The 15581-nt window shown below is 44.8% G+C and overlaps 1 protein-coding gene across 1 annotated transcript in view; it reads right to left on the bottom strand.

The window, feature by feature from the left end:
* PARD3B (par-3 family cell polarity regulator beta) overlaps positions 1-15581 on the bottom strand; it is a 608076-nt gene that overhangs the window by 308130 nt on the left and 284365 nt on the right. The window contains exon 16 of the mRNA XM_082225604.1: positions 14182-14226. Within this exon, the coding sequence (XP_082081730.1) occupies positions 14182-14226 (45 nt within the window). The remainder of the gene's footprint in view (positions 1-14181; positions 14227-15581) is intronic.

The following is a 15581-nucleotide window of genomic DNA, read 5'->3' as shown; positions in this document are numbered from 1 at the left end:
TATTAATGTGTCACTGCAGTGGGGTTCCTTATCGTTACACATTGGTAGCACTAATCTTGCTGACTGGAGCATGCTGAACGGTATATCCCCAAATTTTAATCTGGAACAAAGTATTTGATTAATAATGTTTGATGTCAACAAAGAATGTGAGGCTCTTATCAACCTAAAGATTGCTTTAATGATTTTTAAAATTAAAATGGTTATCTGTGAAATTTCAGGCTTCTAAGTAATGCAAAAATGCTTGAAAATTCAATCTTAAAACGAATTCTCTATTAAAGATAATACATGCACGTGGTCCTAAAGCCACATTTTTCAGAGTCATTTGCCATTCTGGAATTTGTATTTTTGTTGTTACTGATGATTTCTGCTGCTCTTCCACCCATTCCTGTTCAGGTACCTTATACTCTGCCATGTAAACATGATGACCCATGACCCCTCTGGTTTGCAGATCTTACAAACCAAAGAAACTCTGCATGTAGTATGTGGATTTTCAGATGTAATGTCTGCAAATAAAACAGGAAAAGTACCATTCTTTGTTCTACTAAATAATGCCACACATATAACACCACCTTGAGTGGTTCTCTTGCAAAGGGAATACAGTGGTACCTCGGGTTAAGTACTTAATTTGTTCCGGAGGTCTGTTCTTAACCTGAAGCACCACTTTAGCTAATGGGGCCTCCTGCCGCCGCCTCGCCGCTGGAGCACGATTTCTGTTCCCATCCTGAAGCAAAGTTCTTAACCCGAGGTAATATTTCTGGGTTAGCGGAGTCTGTAACCTGAAGCGTATGTAACCTGAAGCATATGTAACCCGAGGTACCACTGTAAGGGGGGAAAACACTGCCGCATACCACAAGGAAGTTAAATGAGTGTTTCCCAAACTTGGGTGTCGAGCTGCTTTTGGACTACAAATCCCATAATCCCGGACCCCTGGTCTTGCTAGCTAGGGATGATGGGAATTGTAGTCCCAAAACAGCTAGAGACCCAAGTTTCAGAAACACTGAGTTAAACTAAAGCTCAGTTCAGAAAGTGAATGAAAGAGCTGAGAGATTGATTGCCCCCATGCAAAAATTTTGCTGATTATGAGAAGGTAGTGTGTTAAGAAGAAGGCTTCAAGAGGATCTTTAACATCAAGATATGAGCGGTTGCGCTGTGGTCTAAACCACTGAGCCTCTTGGGCTTGCTGATGGGAAGGTCGGCGGTTCGAATCCCCGTGATGGGGTGAGCTCCCGCTGCTCGGTCCCTGCTCTTGCCCACCTAGCAGTTTGAAAGCACGTCAAAGTGCAAGTAGATAAATAGGTACCACTCCGGCGGGAAGGTAAACAGCGTTTCCATGTGCTGCTCTGGTTCGCCGGAAGCAGCTTAGACATGCTGGCCACATGAACTGGAAAAACTGTCTGCGGACAAACGTCGGCTCCCTTGGCCAGTAAAGTGAGAAGAGTGCCGCAACCCCAGAGTTGTTTGCGACTTGACTTTACCTTTACCTTTATGAGCATTCTACCTGTGGGCACATCAGTGGAAGGATGGAGGGAGGAGAAGATGCAGAGTGAAAAGGTAAGGTAATGGGAGTGAACCACCACCCCTCTGTTTGCTGAGCATTTGACAGTAGCCAATTCTACAAGTCTGCATCACAGCTAGAGTAAAGTAGTACTCTGTTAATCTTCCTCCTGTCCTCTGAGGTATAAAACTAGGGGGGCAGATGTATTATCTGGGAAGTGTTCCAACTTCATTAAGTCCAAGGCATCAGTGGTTCCAGCATGCCCACTGCCAGAGGAGTGTCACGAGCAGGAAAAAAAATCTAGCATCTGCAGGGAAAGGATTAAGGAAAATTAGGAACTCATCAGCAACTGCAGGTTTCTTTAGTGGCATGCAGTAGCTCACAGCGTTTGCCAGTGACGAGAGCCAACTTCTCAAGTCTCTATGGAACGGACCCCCCCCCCCACAAACCTCCACCCACGGCTTTCCTCCTGCATATCTGCTGACCTCTCAACCAGGACGGAGAACTTGAAAAGACACTCACTGACTAGAGGCATAGAGCTAAGAGACAGAGGTCAATGGTGGGGTAATGCAGAGCAAATTAAAAAGCACTCCACAATTCTAAATGGCTTAGCTGCAACAGAAGCATGTTCTGACATGGCGCATAAGCTGCCAAGGCCATTTTCCTTCCTCCCTTTGTTCAGAAGATTTCATAATTTTGTTGTTGTTCTAAAGTCAGCATGTTTGTATAGGGTATGCAACTTCTTAAAAGACTAGAAGGCAGCCTAACAGCAGAGGAGTTTTAAAAATGTATCCACAAGATTCAAGTCTTTTTGAATATAAGAGGATTTAAGTACAGAAATGAAATGTTTATTTGCCAAGCTGAGATCATCTGGGAATTTTGCAGGTGCTTTGCAGCCAGGTGCTGTGAAAGAGTTTCCCATTTGAGCACCCTTTGATGAGCAGAACTGCATGTAATTCATGATTTCCAAGATATGGGGTGATTTGCAAGAGATGGAGCTTTCTAAAGTTGTCCGAGGACTTTTGACATGTGCTTCAGTCCATCAAGCACTACCCAGCATGACTTGTTTGCCTGCATTTGAGGGTAAAATTGCTTGACTTCACAGTGACCTTGGTGCTGATATTATAGCAAGTCCAAATGAGGTGTCCAATATGCCACCTGAGAGAGTTTTGTGGGATCAATTTCAGTTAATGCAGTCTGAGAACACGAACAAAGTACTTGCTGATATGCATCCATCCACATGATCTCTCGACCCTTGGCCGATTAAAGCTAGCCAGGGAGGTTTCACTGCATGGGTTCAGACTAGTAAATGTCTCATTACTAGAAGGAGAGATGCCTCTGGTTTTAAGAGAGGTTATTATACAACTTCCCTAAAGGTGAGAACTTCAGAGCAAATTGCACTGGACAATTATAGGTCAGCGGCCAACACTCATTTTCTGGGTAAGTTGACTGAGAGAGTAGTGGCCATGCTACAAACATTCTTGGAAGATACAGATCATCTTGACCGGCTTTGGAAATGAATTGGCCCTGGTCACTCTGATGGATGGGGGTGTCAGGAATGTTCCTTCCCAGTGTGAAAGTGAGGGATCCGAGGCCCAAGGAGAGGGGAGGCAGAAAGAGATAGAGGTTTGCTTTCTTCACAGGCAGAGAGTGAAGTGAGTCCCTCCTCCCCTGGAATGCTAGTCATAAATTCACAGGAAAATTTAAGGCAGGCAGAGGAGCTGCAACTTTCAGACAAGCTTTCAGAGGAGGAGATGCAAGCTGGATGGTCTGTTCCGGAATCTCCTCGCTTTCGGAGAGTTCAGGCTTGGCGTCAAGCCCACAAGAGGAGCAGCAGCCGATGGCGTATTTCCTGTTGGAAAAGAGCCCACCCTCCAGTGGGCTCAACTGACCTATCTAGTGAGAAAGATTGAGCTGTGTGCTTGGACTGAGCTACAGTGGTGCCCCGCAAGACGAATGCCTCGCAAGACGGAAAACCTGCTAGACGAAAGGGTTTTCCGTTTTGGAGGTGCTTCACAAAACAAATTTCCTATGGGCTTGCTTCGCAAGACAAAAATGTCTTGCGAGTTCCTGCGGGGGGTTTTTCCTTTCCCCCCTCCCTTTTTCCCAAGCCGCTAAGCCGCTTATCAGCTGATCCGCTAAGCCGCTTATCAGTTGATCCGCTAAGCCCACTAAGCCGCTAATAGCGCTAATCCGCTAATGGGCTTGCTTTGCCCATTAGCAAAGACGAAGAGACTCGCGGAACGGATTCTTTTCGTCTTGCGAGGCACCAATGTACTGTGTAAATAGCAATAAATCTGGACATTATAAAAGCACCAGCCTGTTGTCTCTTCGTGTGAGGGAGAGATTGTAAATCCTGACAGGGAGAGCGCAATCCTGCTGTTCTTACTTGATCTCTCAGAGGTATTCAAGACGGCTGAACATGCTGTCTTCCTGGACCAGCTCTGTGGGGAAAGGTGGCACTCTCCTTCAATGGTGCCATTCCTACCTGCAAGATCATTAACACAGAGTGACTTTGAGTGACTGTATGTCAGCCCCCTGGCATATGGGGTTCCCCTCAGGGTACCATCTCGACCCCAATGGTTTTAAACAGTTGCTTGAAGGTGGCGGGGGGGTTGGTGATGGGCCAATAAACTGAAGCTGAATCCTAATAAGACAGAAACCCATGGACAAGCAGTTCCCAAGTTTGGGAAACTGGCAGCTTGCCTGTTCTTGACAGAGTTGCACTCTCCCTGAAGGAGCAAGTATGTAGCTTGAGGGCACCTCTTAGATTCAACACTGTCACTGAAAGCAAAGGTGTCCTCAGTGGTCAAGGAAGGGGTTTTTTTTTTACCAGCTGTGACTAATACTCCAGCTATGGCCGTTCTTGGACAGGGCTAGGATGGAGGGAAGAAAAGATAATTCCCTCGGTAGAATTACAGATCTGGCTTAAGACACTTAACTATTGGCTTCACCTAAACTCAAATCCCCATGGTCTAATATCCCTAGTGCTGTAAGATTGTCACAAGAGCACCTGGACTAAAATTGTCTATCAAAAACTTTACTCTTCTGGTTTATCACCACAACAGCTACTCACTTTGGGTTTTAGTAAAGCAAACAGTCTAATTTGTCAGCGTCTAAATGATATAAAACATCAGAACAACTTGGCCACAATAAGGAAATTTTGCCCTTGGTATGACTATTTCCCACCTACTCATTTCGACTCTCTGGCACCCTATCTACATAACCTAGCAATTCTAAAATATAGGCGCGCTTTTACTCTCGCAAGATTGAATATATTGCCCTCGGCGGTACTTGAGGGACGATTCCAACAGATTCAACACGAAAAACGCTTATGTCCCTGTGGAGATGGCAGTACCAAATTGGTGGCGCGTGTCCTTCTGGCTTGCACTCTTTATAAAGACTTGAGGAATGAGATTATCACCCCTCTTTTATTGTCCATTCCGGGTCGCCCAACCACTGCCACCGTGTCCTTTCTCTTGGCAGATCAAGATGAGCAGGTGACAGAAGGTTGCAAGGTTTTTAGCTGGGGCTATCAGAATAAGAACCACTATTTGACTATTGATTCAAAACCGTAAAATGTATTTTATATAATTGGTTTTTTATTTCTATTCTTTGTATATCGTACTGTTGTTTTATTGCTATGGCCGATGGCTGATCATAGAATCATAGAATCATACAATCATAGAGTTGGAAGAGACCAAAAGGGACATCGAGTCCAACCCCCTGCCAAGCAGGAAACACCATCAGAGCACTCCTGACATATGGTTGTCAAGCCTCTGCTTAAAAACCTCCAAAGAAGGAGACTCCACCACACTCCTTGGCAGCAAATTCCACTGTCGAACAGCTCTTACTGTCAGGAAGTTCTTCCTAATGTTTAGGTGGAATCTTCTTTCTTGTAGTTTGGATCCATTGCTCCGTGTCCGCTTCTCTGGAGCAGCAGAAAACAACCTTTCTCCCTCCTCTATGTGACATCCTTTTATATATTTGAACATGGCTATCCTATCACCCCTTAACCTCCTCTTCTCCAGGCTAAACATGCCCAGCTCCCTTAGCCTTTCCTCATAAGGCATCGTTTCCAGGCCTTTGACAATTTTGGTTGCCCTCCTCTGGACACGTTCCAGTTTGTCAGTGTCCTTCTTGAATTGTGGTGCCCAGAACTGGACACAGTACTCCAGGTGAGGCCTGACCAGAGCAGAATACAGTGGCACTATTACTTCCCTTGATCTAGATGCTATACTCCTATTGATGCAGCCCAGAATTGCATTGGCTTTTTTAGCTGCCGCGTCACACTGTTAGCTCATGTCAAGTTTGTGGTCAACCAAGACTCCTAGATCCTTTTCACTGATGCAAATAAAGATTCATTCATTCATAATGGGAGTGAACCACCAACACCATCACCTTCCAACAGTCAGAGGTGATCAGAGATACGGTCCAAGAAGGAGGACACCAGGTTGGGGATGTTTGACTTAGACATTGACTCCAGTCCTCCCTTTTCTCACTTCCTGCTAGACTCTATTCCCTATCAGATTCAACGCACATGAAAAGTTGGGAAGAAAGTCCAACACCGTCACATTTTATTTCAAAAGTGGGTGATTATTTAGAAGGAAGCTGAAAGGGAGAACTAAATGGGCTAACTTTCTCCAAGGCACTTGGGAAGCTATTTTAAATCATTATGATAGAAGCTCAGCTAGAATGTATATCAACAGATTAGGAAATGTACTAAAAAAAAAAATCAAGATGATGCCAGCATGATTAATGAACAGAGGCAAGGAAGCTATAAAAAGCAGAAAGGCTGACTTCAGAAAATGGAAGCCTTCCCCAATTGAGAATAGAGAGAGCACAAACTCTGCCAAAACTCTGTATGTTGATGATAGGAGTACAAAAAAATAAAGAATTTGGAGACACATAGTGCTAAAAACAGAGGGACACAGGTGGTGCTGTGGGTTAAACCACAGAGCCTACGACTTGCTGATTAGAAGGTCGGCGGTTCGAATCCCCGCGACGGGGTGAGCTCCCGTTGCTCGGTCCCTGCTCCTGCCAACCTAGCAGTTCGAAAGCACGTCAAAGTGCAAGTAGATAAATAGGTACCACTCCGGCGGGAAGGTAAATGGCATTTCCGTGAGCTGCTCTGGTTCGCCAGAACCTTTGTCATGCTGGCCACATGACCCGGAAGCTGTACGCCGGCTTCCTCGGCCACCCCCATCGTTCAGCCCGGGCACTGAGATCCAGCGCCGAGGGCCTTCTGGCGGTTCCCTCATTGTGAGAAGTGAGGCTACAGGGAACCAGACAGAGGGCCTTCTCGGTAGTGGCGCCCTCCCTGTGGAACGCCCTCCCATCAGATGTCAAAGAGATAAATAATTACCTGACATTCAGAAGACATCTTAAGGCAGCCCTGTTCAGGGAAGTTTTTAATATGTAACGCTGTACTGTTTTTAACACTGATTGGGAGCCGCCCAGAGTGGCTGGGTTAACTCAGCCAGATGGGCGGGGTATAAATAATAAATTATTATTATTATTATTATTATTATTATTATTATTATTATTAAGCGAGATGAGCGCCGCAACCCCATAGTCGGTCACGACTGGACCTAATGGTCAGGGGTCCCTTTACCTTTATTGCTAAAAACATTAAGACCAACAGGAAGAAATCTTTAGAATATATCAGGGGGAAGCTGGACAGGATGGTGGTTCGATCGTTAGATGACAAAGGAGTGAAAAGAGTTCTAAAGGATGAGAGGGATATTTCAGAGTATCCAAGTTAATTATTTGTGTCTGACTTCATTAGGGAAGATGTAGAAAAGATACCGTGCTTGAACTGGTATCATGCCAGTTGTCAGAAAAGCGGAGGGCAGGAAGAGTGCTAAGGGTTTCCCACAAACATCTGGCTGGCCATTGTAGCCACTGAATGCTGGACAAGATGGTCACCAGGATTTTATTATCGTCTGAATTTAACAGGAGAATGAAATCCAATAAAGTTGGCAAGAGTTGAAGTTTCTTGAAAATTAACAAGTCTCGAGGTCCAGTTTGCACAGACGCAATAGTTCTTAAAGGAAAATGTAAAAGAAGCAGCTGATTGTCTAACAAAATATGCAACTTGTTGCAAAAGTCCGTCTCCATACCAGGGAATTGGAAAGTAGACAACCTAAAGATGGGATTTAGGAGGGGATCTGAACAATCACTGTCCAGTTAGCTAAGCTTCAGTTCTGGATAAAGAGTGAGAGGAAGAATTAAGGTTAGAATTATTAAGCGTATAGAAAACTAACAAAAGCTTAAGAATGAAAGATGCCTTGGAAAAGATGTTCTATACCACGGGTGTCAAACACAAGGCCCGCGGGCCGAATCCGGCCCGCCAGACCTCCTCATGTGGCCCGTGTAGCCGCCAGCCCGGCCTGCCCACTTCCCCCTGCGAGGCGGCGCTCTGTGGGCAGGGATGGGGGGCTGGAAGGTGGGCGGTGGAGAAAGCGAAGGCGCTCCCTTCCCGCGCCGTTACATGACCGGCCTGAGAGAAAATTTCTGAGGTGGTGGCAGCCTTCATCCAGGCTCGGGGGGCTATGGCGGGACTTTGCCCTCCCGGCGGCCTTGAGCATCTGGAGCTGGGGTGGCTGCGAGACCCACCAGGCAGCAGCAGCATCGGCATCGGCGCTTCTTCTCCTTCTCCTCCTTCGTCTTGCTCGCCGCCGCCACCGCTCTCGTCTTGCTCAAGGCAGGCCTGGAGCCAGGACAACCCGGGCTTCGAGCCCGAGGAGGAGGCGGGCGAAGCGGCCAGGGCGGCTGGCGGGAGCGCGGCGGCGGGGCCCGTGCTGCAGATGGGCGTGGTGGAGTGGGGCCGAGGAGGGGCGCCTTTGCCCTTGGAGCCCGATGCCCGACGCCCGGGAAGGCCCGCTGAGAGCGGGAGGCAGCGGAGGCGCAGGCGGCGCAGTGAAAAGGAGGAATGTGGAGGGGAAGACGAAGGCCAGCGGCCTTGCTCCGCCGGAGGTGCCTCGACGCCGACGCTGCATTTCCCTCACGAGGAAACGGGCGAGGAGGTCACCTCGCCGCCGCCGCCGCCGCCTCGCCGCCTCGCTTGGGCCAAAGGGATGGCGCAGCGCCTGCGAGGTGAATCGCCGCCCGGCCAGGCCCTTCCGTCGCCCTTCCCGGCTCACATCTCTCCTGCTTCACCTTATTACTTTTATGTTACTCGCGAGTCTTCTGCTCTGAAGACAGATGCAAATAATCCGTTCAGCTCCTCTGCAATCTCCTTTCCCACCTTTGATTCCCTTGTTGGCCAAAGGCTCTACCACAGACATGTCCAAAGTCTGTTTCGGGGGCCTAATCCAGCCCCTTCGGCAGTTTATGGGGTAAAATCCTCAAAAAAAACCCCTCAACAACTTCAACCCTAAAAAAAAAAAGCTCAACAATTTCAATCCTAAAAAAGGCGCAACAACTTTGGTTGGCCCTCACAGCCCTTCACTTCATCAAATCTGGCCCTCCTTGAAAAAAGTTTGGGCACCACTGTTCTATACAGTGGTACCTCGGGTTACATATGCTTCAGGTTACATACGCTTCAGGTTACAGACTCTGCTAACCCAGAAATAGTGCTTCAGGTAAAGAACTTTGCTTCAGGATAAGAACAGAAATTGTGCTCCGGCGGTGCAGCGGCAGCAGGAGGCCCCATTAGCTAAAGTGGTGCTTCAGGTTAAGAACAGTTTCAGGTTAAGAACGGACCTCCAGAACGAATTAAGTACTTAACCTGAGGTACCACTGTATAGCTTTCATAAACCATTTTTTCTTCCCCAACTGAGAGTCCTGAAAGAGCAGCTCATCATAAATTAAGGTTCCAAGTATGTGAACAATCATCTACTGCAGAACACAAATTAAGGGAAGTAAGCAATACCTGAACTTGACAAATGGATCACAAGTAATGCTAAACCATGGTTTACCAATACAAGGATGAGCCACAGCGAGACTTGGGAACATGTGCTCATTCCTTCCCCCCATTGCATGGTCACATGAAGAGAAGATTGGAAACTCCCACAGTTAACACTACAACCAAACCCTAAAATGTGGCAAACCTTATCTATGGTTATTAAAACTAAGGTAAGCATAAGGACCCCAGTCCAGTCAAAGGTGGGGTTGCAGCGCTCATCTCGCTTTCAGGCCGAGGGAGCCAGTGTTTGTCCACAAACAGCTTTCTGGGTCATGTGGCCAGCAGGACTAAACCGCTTCTGGTGCAATGGGACACTGTGATGAGTGCCAGAGCGCATGGAAACGCCATATACCTTCCTGCCACTAAGACAGCTTAGGGAAGTATGGTTCTGCTAATCATAATCTGTGAGATCCACCACAATTTGTCCAGTTAACTGTGGTTAGCTCATGAGTTACATCCAACTTTACACTCCTGAGAATTCAACTTTTTCTGGTGTTCATGCAACGAATGTTCAGGACACCACCATCAGATTCTCTAAAAGAACAGACATCCAGGAAAAAAGGAACATAATTTGGCAACCAGTGTGGTCTTAGGAAGTGGAAAAGATCACTGTGTTAACCTGCTGGAACGTGGAGCCTTCCCGACACGCATTAGTCCTTTTGATGGGAGCTATTGGTTTAAAATCTCAATATACATGTGTTTTAGAAAATTAAAATAGAAAATAGCAAAGGTTTCTTTCTTTTGGTCCACTTTGCTAATTAATATGTCAAAGCTCGTAAAGGAGGACTCATCAGCTTTTCTCCAGTACTGTATCATTTTAAAGAGCTGTGTCAGCAGAGACCTTAGCAGACAGTCGATACATATTAAGAGAGTCGCAAGCATTAAATCAAAAGGAAAAAGGAAAAGAAAGAAAGAGGGAGCCATATGAAAAATGAAAATAAAGCAAATAGCTGTGAGGCTAATGGAATACCATTTGTGACTTTGCATAAACGAGGGGAAAGGGCGGCATTTGCCCAACATAAACAATAACCTGTACATAAATCCTTCTTACCAGTTCCATTATAAGTACTATAACACACAACAGTTAGTTGCACATGTATAACAGCTCAAATTAAGAGAGGCATCTCATGAGTTTTTGTGGTAAAGACACTAGAGCACTAACCACTCATGTAAAAGCAGCTTGCTGGAATATGGTATTTTGCAGCAATTGTGGCTCAGTAACCTTGCCACCATCCCAACATTACACCACATACTCCAAAGGGCTTACTACTTTTCCACTTTGCCTCCCACACCCTTGAAAGTATTGTCTAGAAATGTTGCAGATTGAACCTCTAGGTCTCTTCTTCGGCTTGCTCCCCCCATTTAAGACTCACTGCTTCCAGTTCACTGTGGGTTCAGTAGTAAACTGTCTAGTCGGATGAAAGCGTCTAGTAAATATTATAAGGAATTATTTGCACCAGGCAGCTGCTTTGGGGAAGTTGAGAGTGCTGTGCCATACTACTCTCTGCCATTCAACCCAGTCTTTCTGAGATCTTCATGAATGGTAAGAACTGGTGCCTAAGTTGGCTTGTTTGCCTCTTCTTTCTCACCCCTTTTTTCCTTTTGTGTCATCTTAGGCCTCCAGGCAAGAACTGTATTTGTGCTGTTTGTTGGTTAAAACTTAAATTAACGTTGAATGTTGGGTCTTCCTATTTATAACACAACAACAACGCCAATGCAAATTAAAATAACCTCAGGATGGAAGGGGGAAAGGGGGGGGAAAGAGTAGGTCAGCACTCAAAGATTTGGCCATATAGGTATGACATATAAGTTGGTAAGCTAAAAAGCAGACACATCACCTTGCCGACAAAGATATGTATAGTTAAAGCTATGGTTTCCCCAGTAGTGATGTATGGAAGTGAGAGCTGGACAATAAAGAAGGCTGATCGCCGAAGTATTGATGCTTTTGAATTATGGTGCTGGAGGAGACTCTTGAGAGTCCCATGGACTGCAAGAAGATCAAACCGATCCATTCTGAAGGAAATCAGCCCTGAGTGCTCACTGGAAGGACAGATCCTGAAGCTGAGGCTCCAATACTTTGGCCACCTCATGAGAAGAGAAGACTCCCTGGAAAAGAGCCTGATGTTGGGAAAGATGGAGGGCACAAGAAGAAGGGGACTACGGAGGACGAGATGGTTGGACAGTGTTCTCAAAGCTACCAGCATGAGTTTGACCAAACTGCGGGAGGCAGTGGAAGACAGGAGTGCCTGGCGTGCTCTGGTCCATGGGGTCACGAAGAGTTGGGCACAACTAAACAACAACAACAACAAAGCTAAAATCTGCAATCCACAATATACAGCTAGTTCACGCATACTGAGTAAGGACCTGCCGAGTATACACTAATGGGTTGTCAAGATGGTGTTTACTTTTCTAATGCTGAAAAAAATGACACGTTTGGCAACCAATAGGGCATGCCTAAGTCACTGCCTGTAGATTTTTGTTCTGTTTCCAGGAACAAGGGAATACAGACAGTGGTCTCTGTCCAAAAGAAAAACAACAACATGGCAGTACCACACTATATATGTACCTGCCTGCAACAGTGCATTGCCAGCAGCTAGAGGAGGAATGTATCCCCCCCCAAAATAATCTCTGCTCTGTGGAGTGCAATCTCAAATACAGGGCAGAGGCTTTAAGCGAAGAGAGCACAGCTTTCCGTTGGCTATAGTTCCATTGGCTATAGCAGTTTCCCAAACTAGGATCTCCAGCAGTTTCTGAACTACAGCTCTCATTGTCCCTAGCTAGCAGGACCAGTGGGTCAGTCCAAACACAGCTAAAGACCCAAGTTGGGAAACCCTGGGCTATTGTATTCGTTTCGGTAGTAAAAGTAGATTCTGTAGATTCGTTTCAGTAAGTAAAGTAGATTCTGTAATATATGGGGGGGGACAATTTAAAAGCACTGTGGATTACATTTAGAAACTAATACGTGTTTCAGTTGTAAATACTGCCACTGGGAGGTGTCTGGTAATCAATATGGTTCTTAAAAGGAATACATTTGCTTTCCATTTCTATAAATGTACCCCCCAAAAAAAAAGTGTGACCAGCAATTCTCGGTTATGTCGTTATATTTTCTCACGGGTGTAAGGGCCAAATTTTTGTGGACAGCCTTGAGCATGCCATACTACATGCCAGGAGAAACTGGTAGAGACAGTAAGAATGTTATCATAAAAATGTGGATATGTTTGGAACCGAGGGCTGTCAACCCCATCAGTAGTTTTAGTGAGATTATGCACAACAACAAGCAGGAACAGCAGCACCCCAGAGCTGTGCACGTATGGATAAATAAATAAAGAGGAGATAGAAGGCCCATCACAAAACATTATAAAACCCACAGCTGGTCCAAGAAGACCAGCTGTAATCTGATGGCTGTTTTTCAGAAACCCAGGGTTGTTGTCTTTCTAATTTGCTCTTGACACTTATGGATAGGAAAGAAACCCCCCACCCACACTTGGAGCTTGAAATGGTAGATTCTTGATTTTCTGAGCAACTCTTTGCCAACTTTTATGTCTGCAGTGGGATTTGTTCCAATGTGGACTGACAGGAAGGGCTTGCATTTATCGTTGGCAAACTTAAGGCAGCTGCAATATTTGCAAGCCTCCTTCTGCGTAATAACAGGGCACACCTTTCCAAATGATGAGTCACTTCTTGGAAACTTTCTTGTCTTCTCCTCAGTGAAGAGAAAACAGAAATTTCAGGTGCAAGGAAAACAGAAGGTACCAGCTGAGAGAGAACCTCAGTTTCAAATAAATAAGAAAACCTCTTTAGTATGCTGGTGAAGGAAAGGATTGGTGGAGATGGGGAAGGGTGGAAGACAAGAAACATTAAAGGGGTATTGGCTGAGGAAATATGAGAAGCTTAATGTCAAAAAGGCTGAACAGAAATCTCATGCATTTCCTAGAATTATTCACTATTTGTATATACTTTAATTCGGGGGTGGGGATCATTTTTAGGGCATATGAATGTGATAACACTGAAGCCTATCTTTTTCTAATGCTTGCAAAATCTTTTTAACTTATTCAAAATGCCCCATACCCTTTTCAAGCAGGACATAGCTTCTGAAAATAAGTAGAAAAGGTACCAAAATATTTCTCTCTGACATTCTGTTTGAGGAAGTTAAGCAATTTTCTAAACTTGCATGGGAGAACTTAAAAATGATTCTTAGCTTGTGAGCTTCTTGCCTGATGCAATCAAGAGTAACTCTCACAGTGGGAATGCTTCCAGTATGAAGAAGGGATATATTTATTGTCCCTCCCAGACCCCATGTTGCAGGACCAGTTTGAATCCGATAGATAGTAAATACTTTGGAACAGAAAAGTAAGGGGAGTTGAGGAAAAAGTATGGACTTTAATATTTTTCTCTGCATGATCCATGGATTCACATAAACAAGTGCATTCAGGCCAACTCAAATTATGAAGTATGAAGTTTCCATTCAATTCACATTCCAAGATCTCCTGAAAGAACTTGCAGTTCCATTCAGTAAACAAGAAGACCACTTTAAAAAAACTCACACAACTCTACATTTCTATTTGGTGTGCTATCATAATCAATACAGCACAAGTAGGGTGTCCCAGAGGCATTCCACAATATATGAAGGGAGAAGAGCCAAAACTCATAACTAATACAAAACCTTTCAAATACTTTCCCTGGGCCTGCATAGAGCAGCATTTAAAGCAAATTTAGTTTGTGTGAACTAGACAAGAACTCTGTGCAGCATAGTCAAGTCAAACCAAGAATCTCTTACCTAGTTTATGTTCAGTCAACAAGCAAACATTGCTTTCATCTGGCACTGAAGAAAATGGAGGGAAAAGACAAGCAGTTAACAGATATTGTCATGAATCAAACATTTATTTAACATATACACAGTTTTCCACCAGTACTTAATCCTTTCTTAGCAAAACTTGTTAAGGTCCTGTTTTTGGTGCCCAAAACATATATAAAAAATATTTCCTAGAAGCCAATGGAAGGTCTGTATCATTTATGTTATAGAAATGCCAAAGGAGTATACAAATTCATCATATGTTATAATCTACAAAAAGATACACACAGGTCTTTTTCACAGATTGGGGAAGCATACAATCTTCAGTGTGCAAGAGTCTGCATTTGACTGATCATGACACAAGTCCTTAGCCATACATATTTGATACGAATGATTGCTAAACTTCCCATTTTGAAACCTACACACCATCCAGATGTTTGAAGCTCACAGCTGACTTGTGTGTTGACGCAGACCCACCATTTTGCCCCACATTTAACTTTCCCAATAAGTCCACTGTCTCTGAGCAGAACACTTAAATCTAGAGAAGTGCTAATTGTTCATAGTTCTCTTACCCAAGCTTCCTAGCTTACATCACAACTAATTCATGTATGTTCTTTCAAAGGATTGCATGAATGAACTAGTCACCACTATTTACAACATTATTTTTATTTCTCAGGGAGGGAAACTATTGGATGCTAAGAGGCTCCCTCCACACCCATTTGGGTTTAAGGCTATGATATTATTATTATATTATATAATATAAATGGATACCCTGACAAATGGGCATGTTTTTCAAGTGGTTTGGCCTTACAAAGCAGATGATTGTTAATTGTTTATAAAACATAGTTGGTTCAGGGAGGCCTGAGTGTCTCACTTCCTGCACCAAAACTCAACAGCACATGCTCTTATTGGAAAGCATGGAAGTGATCAACCTTTTAAAGAAGAGTAACAGCACCGATTCAGCAGCATGAAAGCAGCTAATTCAGCCCAAGAGCTCTCACGAGGCAAAGGGTTGGTGGGGAAGATCCCGGTCTAGCACCAAGGGCCATGACTCAAGGATCAGCAACGAGGAGTTCAAGACTGCAGTGGAGAGGAGAGGTTTTTCTAAAAAGTTTGCACCCAACAAGTTTAAAGCCAAGGAAGAATGAATGCGACCCTTACTCATAATAAACTCTCTCTTTCTGCAGAAATATATAGGCTGCTAACAGATGCTATGTGGAGTTTGGATTTGATACCCCGCTTTATCACTACCCAAAGGAGTCTCAAAGTCGCTAACATTCTCCTTTCCCTTCCTCCCCCACAACAAACACTCTGTGAGGTGAGCGGGGCTGAGAGACTTCAGAGAAGCGTGACTGGCCCAAGGTCACCCAGCAGCTGCATGTGGA

This window comes from Podarcis vaucheri (genome assembly GCF_965113315.1).
Source record: "Podarcis vaucheri genome assembly, chromosome: 1".
NCBI lineage: Eukaryota > Metazoa > Chordata > Lepidosauria > Squamata > Lacertidae > Podarcis > Podarcis vaucheri.
The sequence above is the reverse complement of the archived record's forward strand: the minus strand, read 5'-3'. Positions and strand labels throughout refer to the sequence as shown.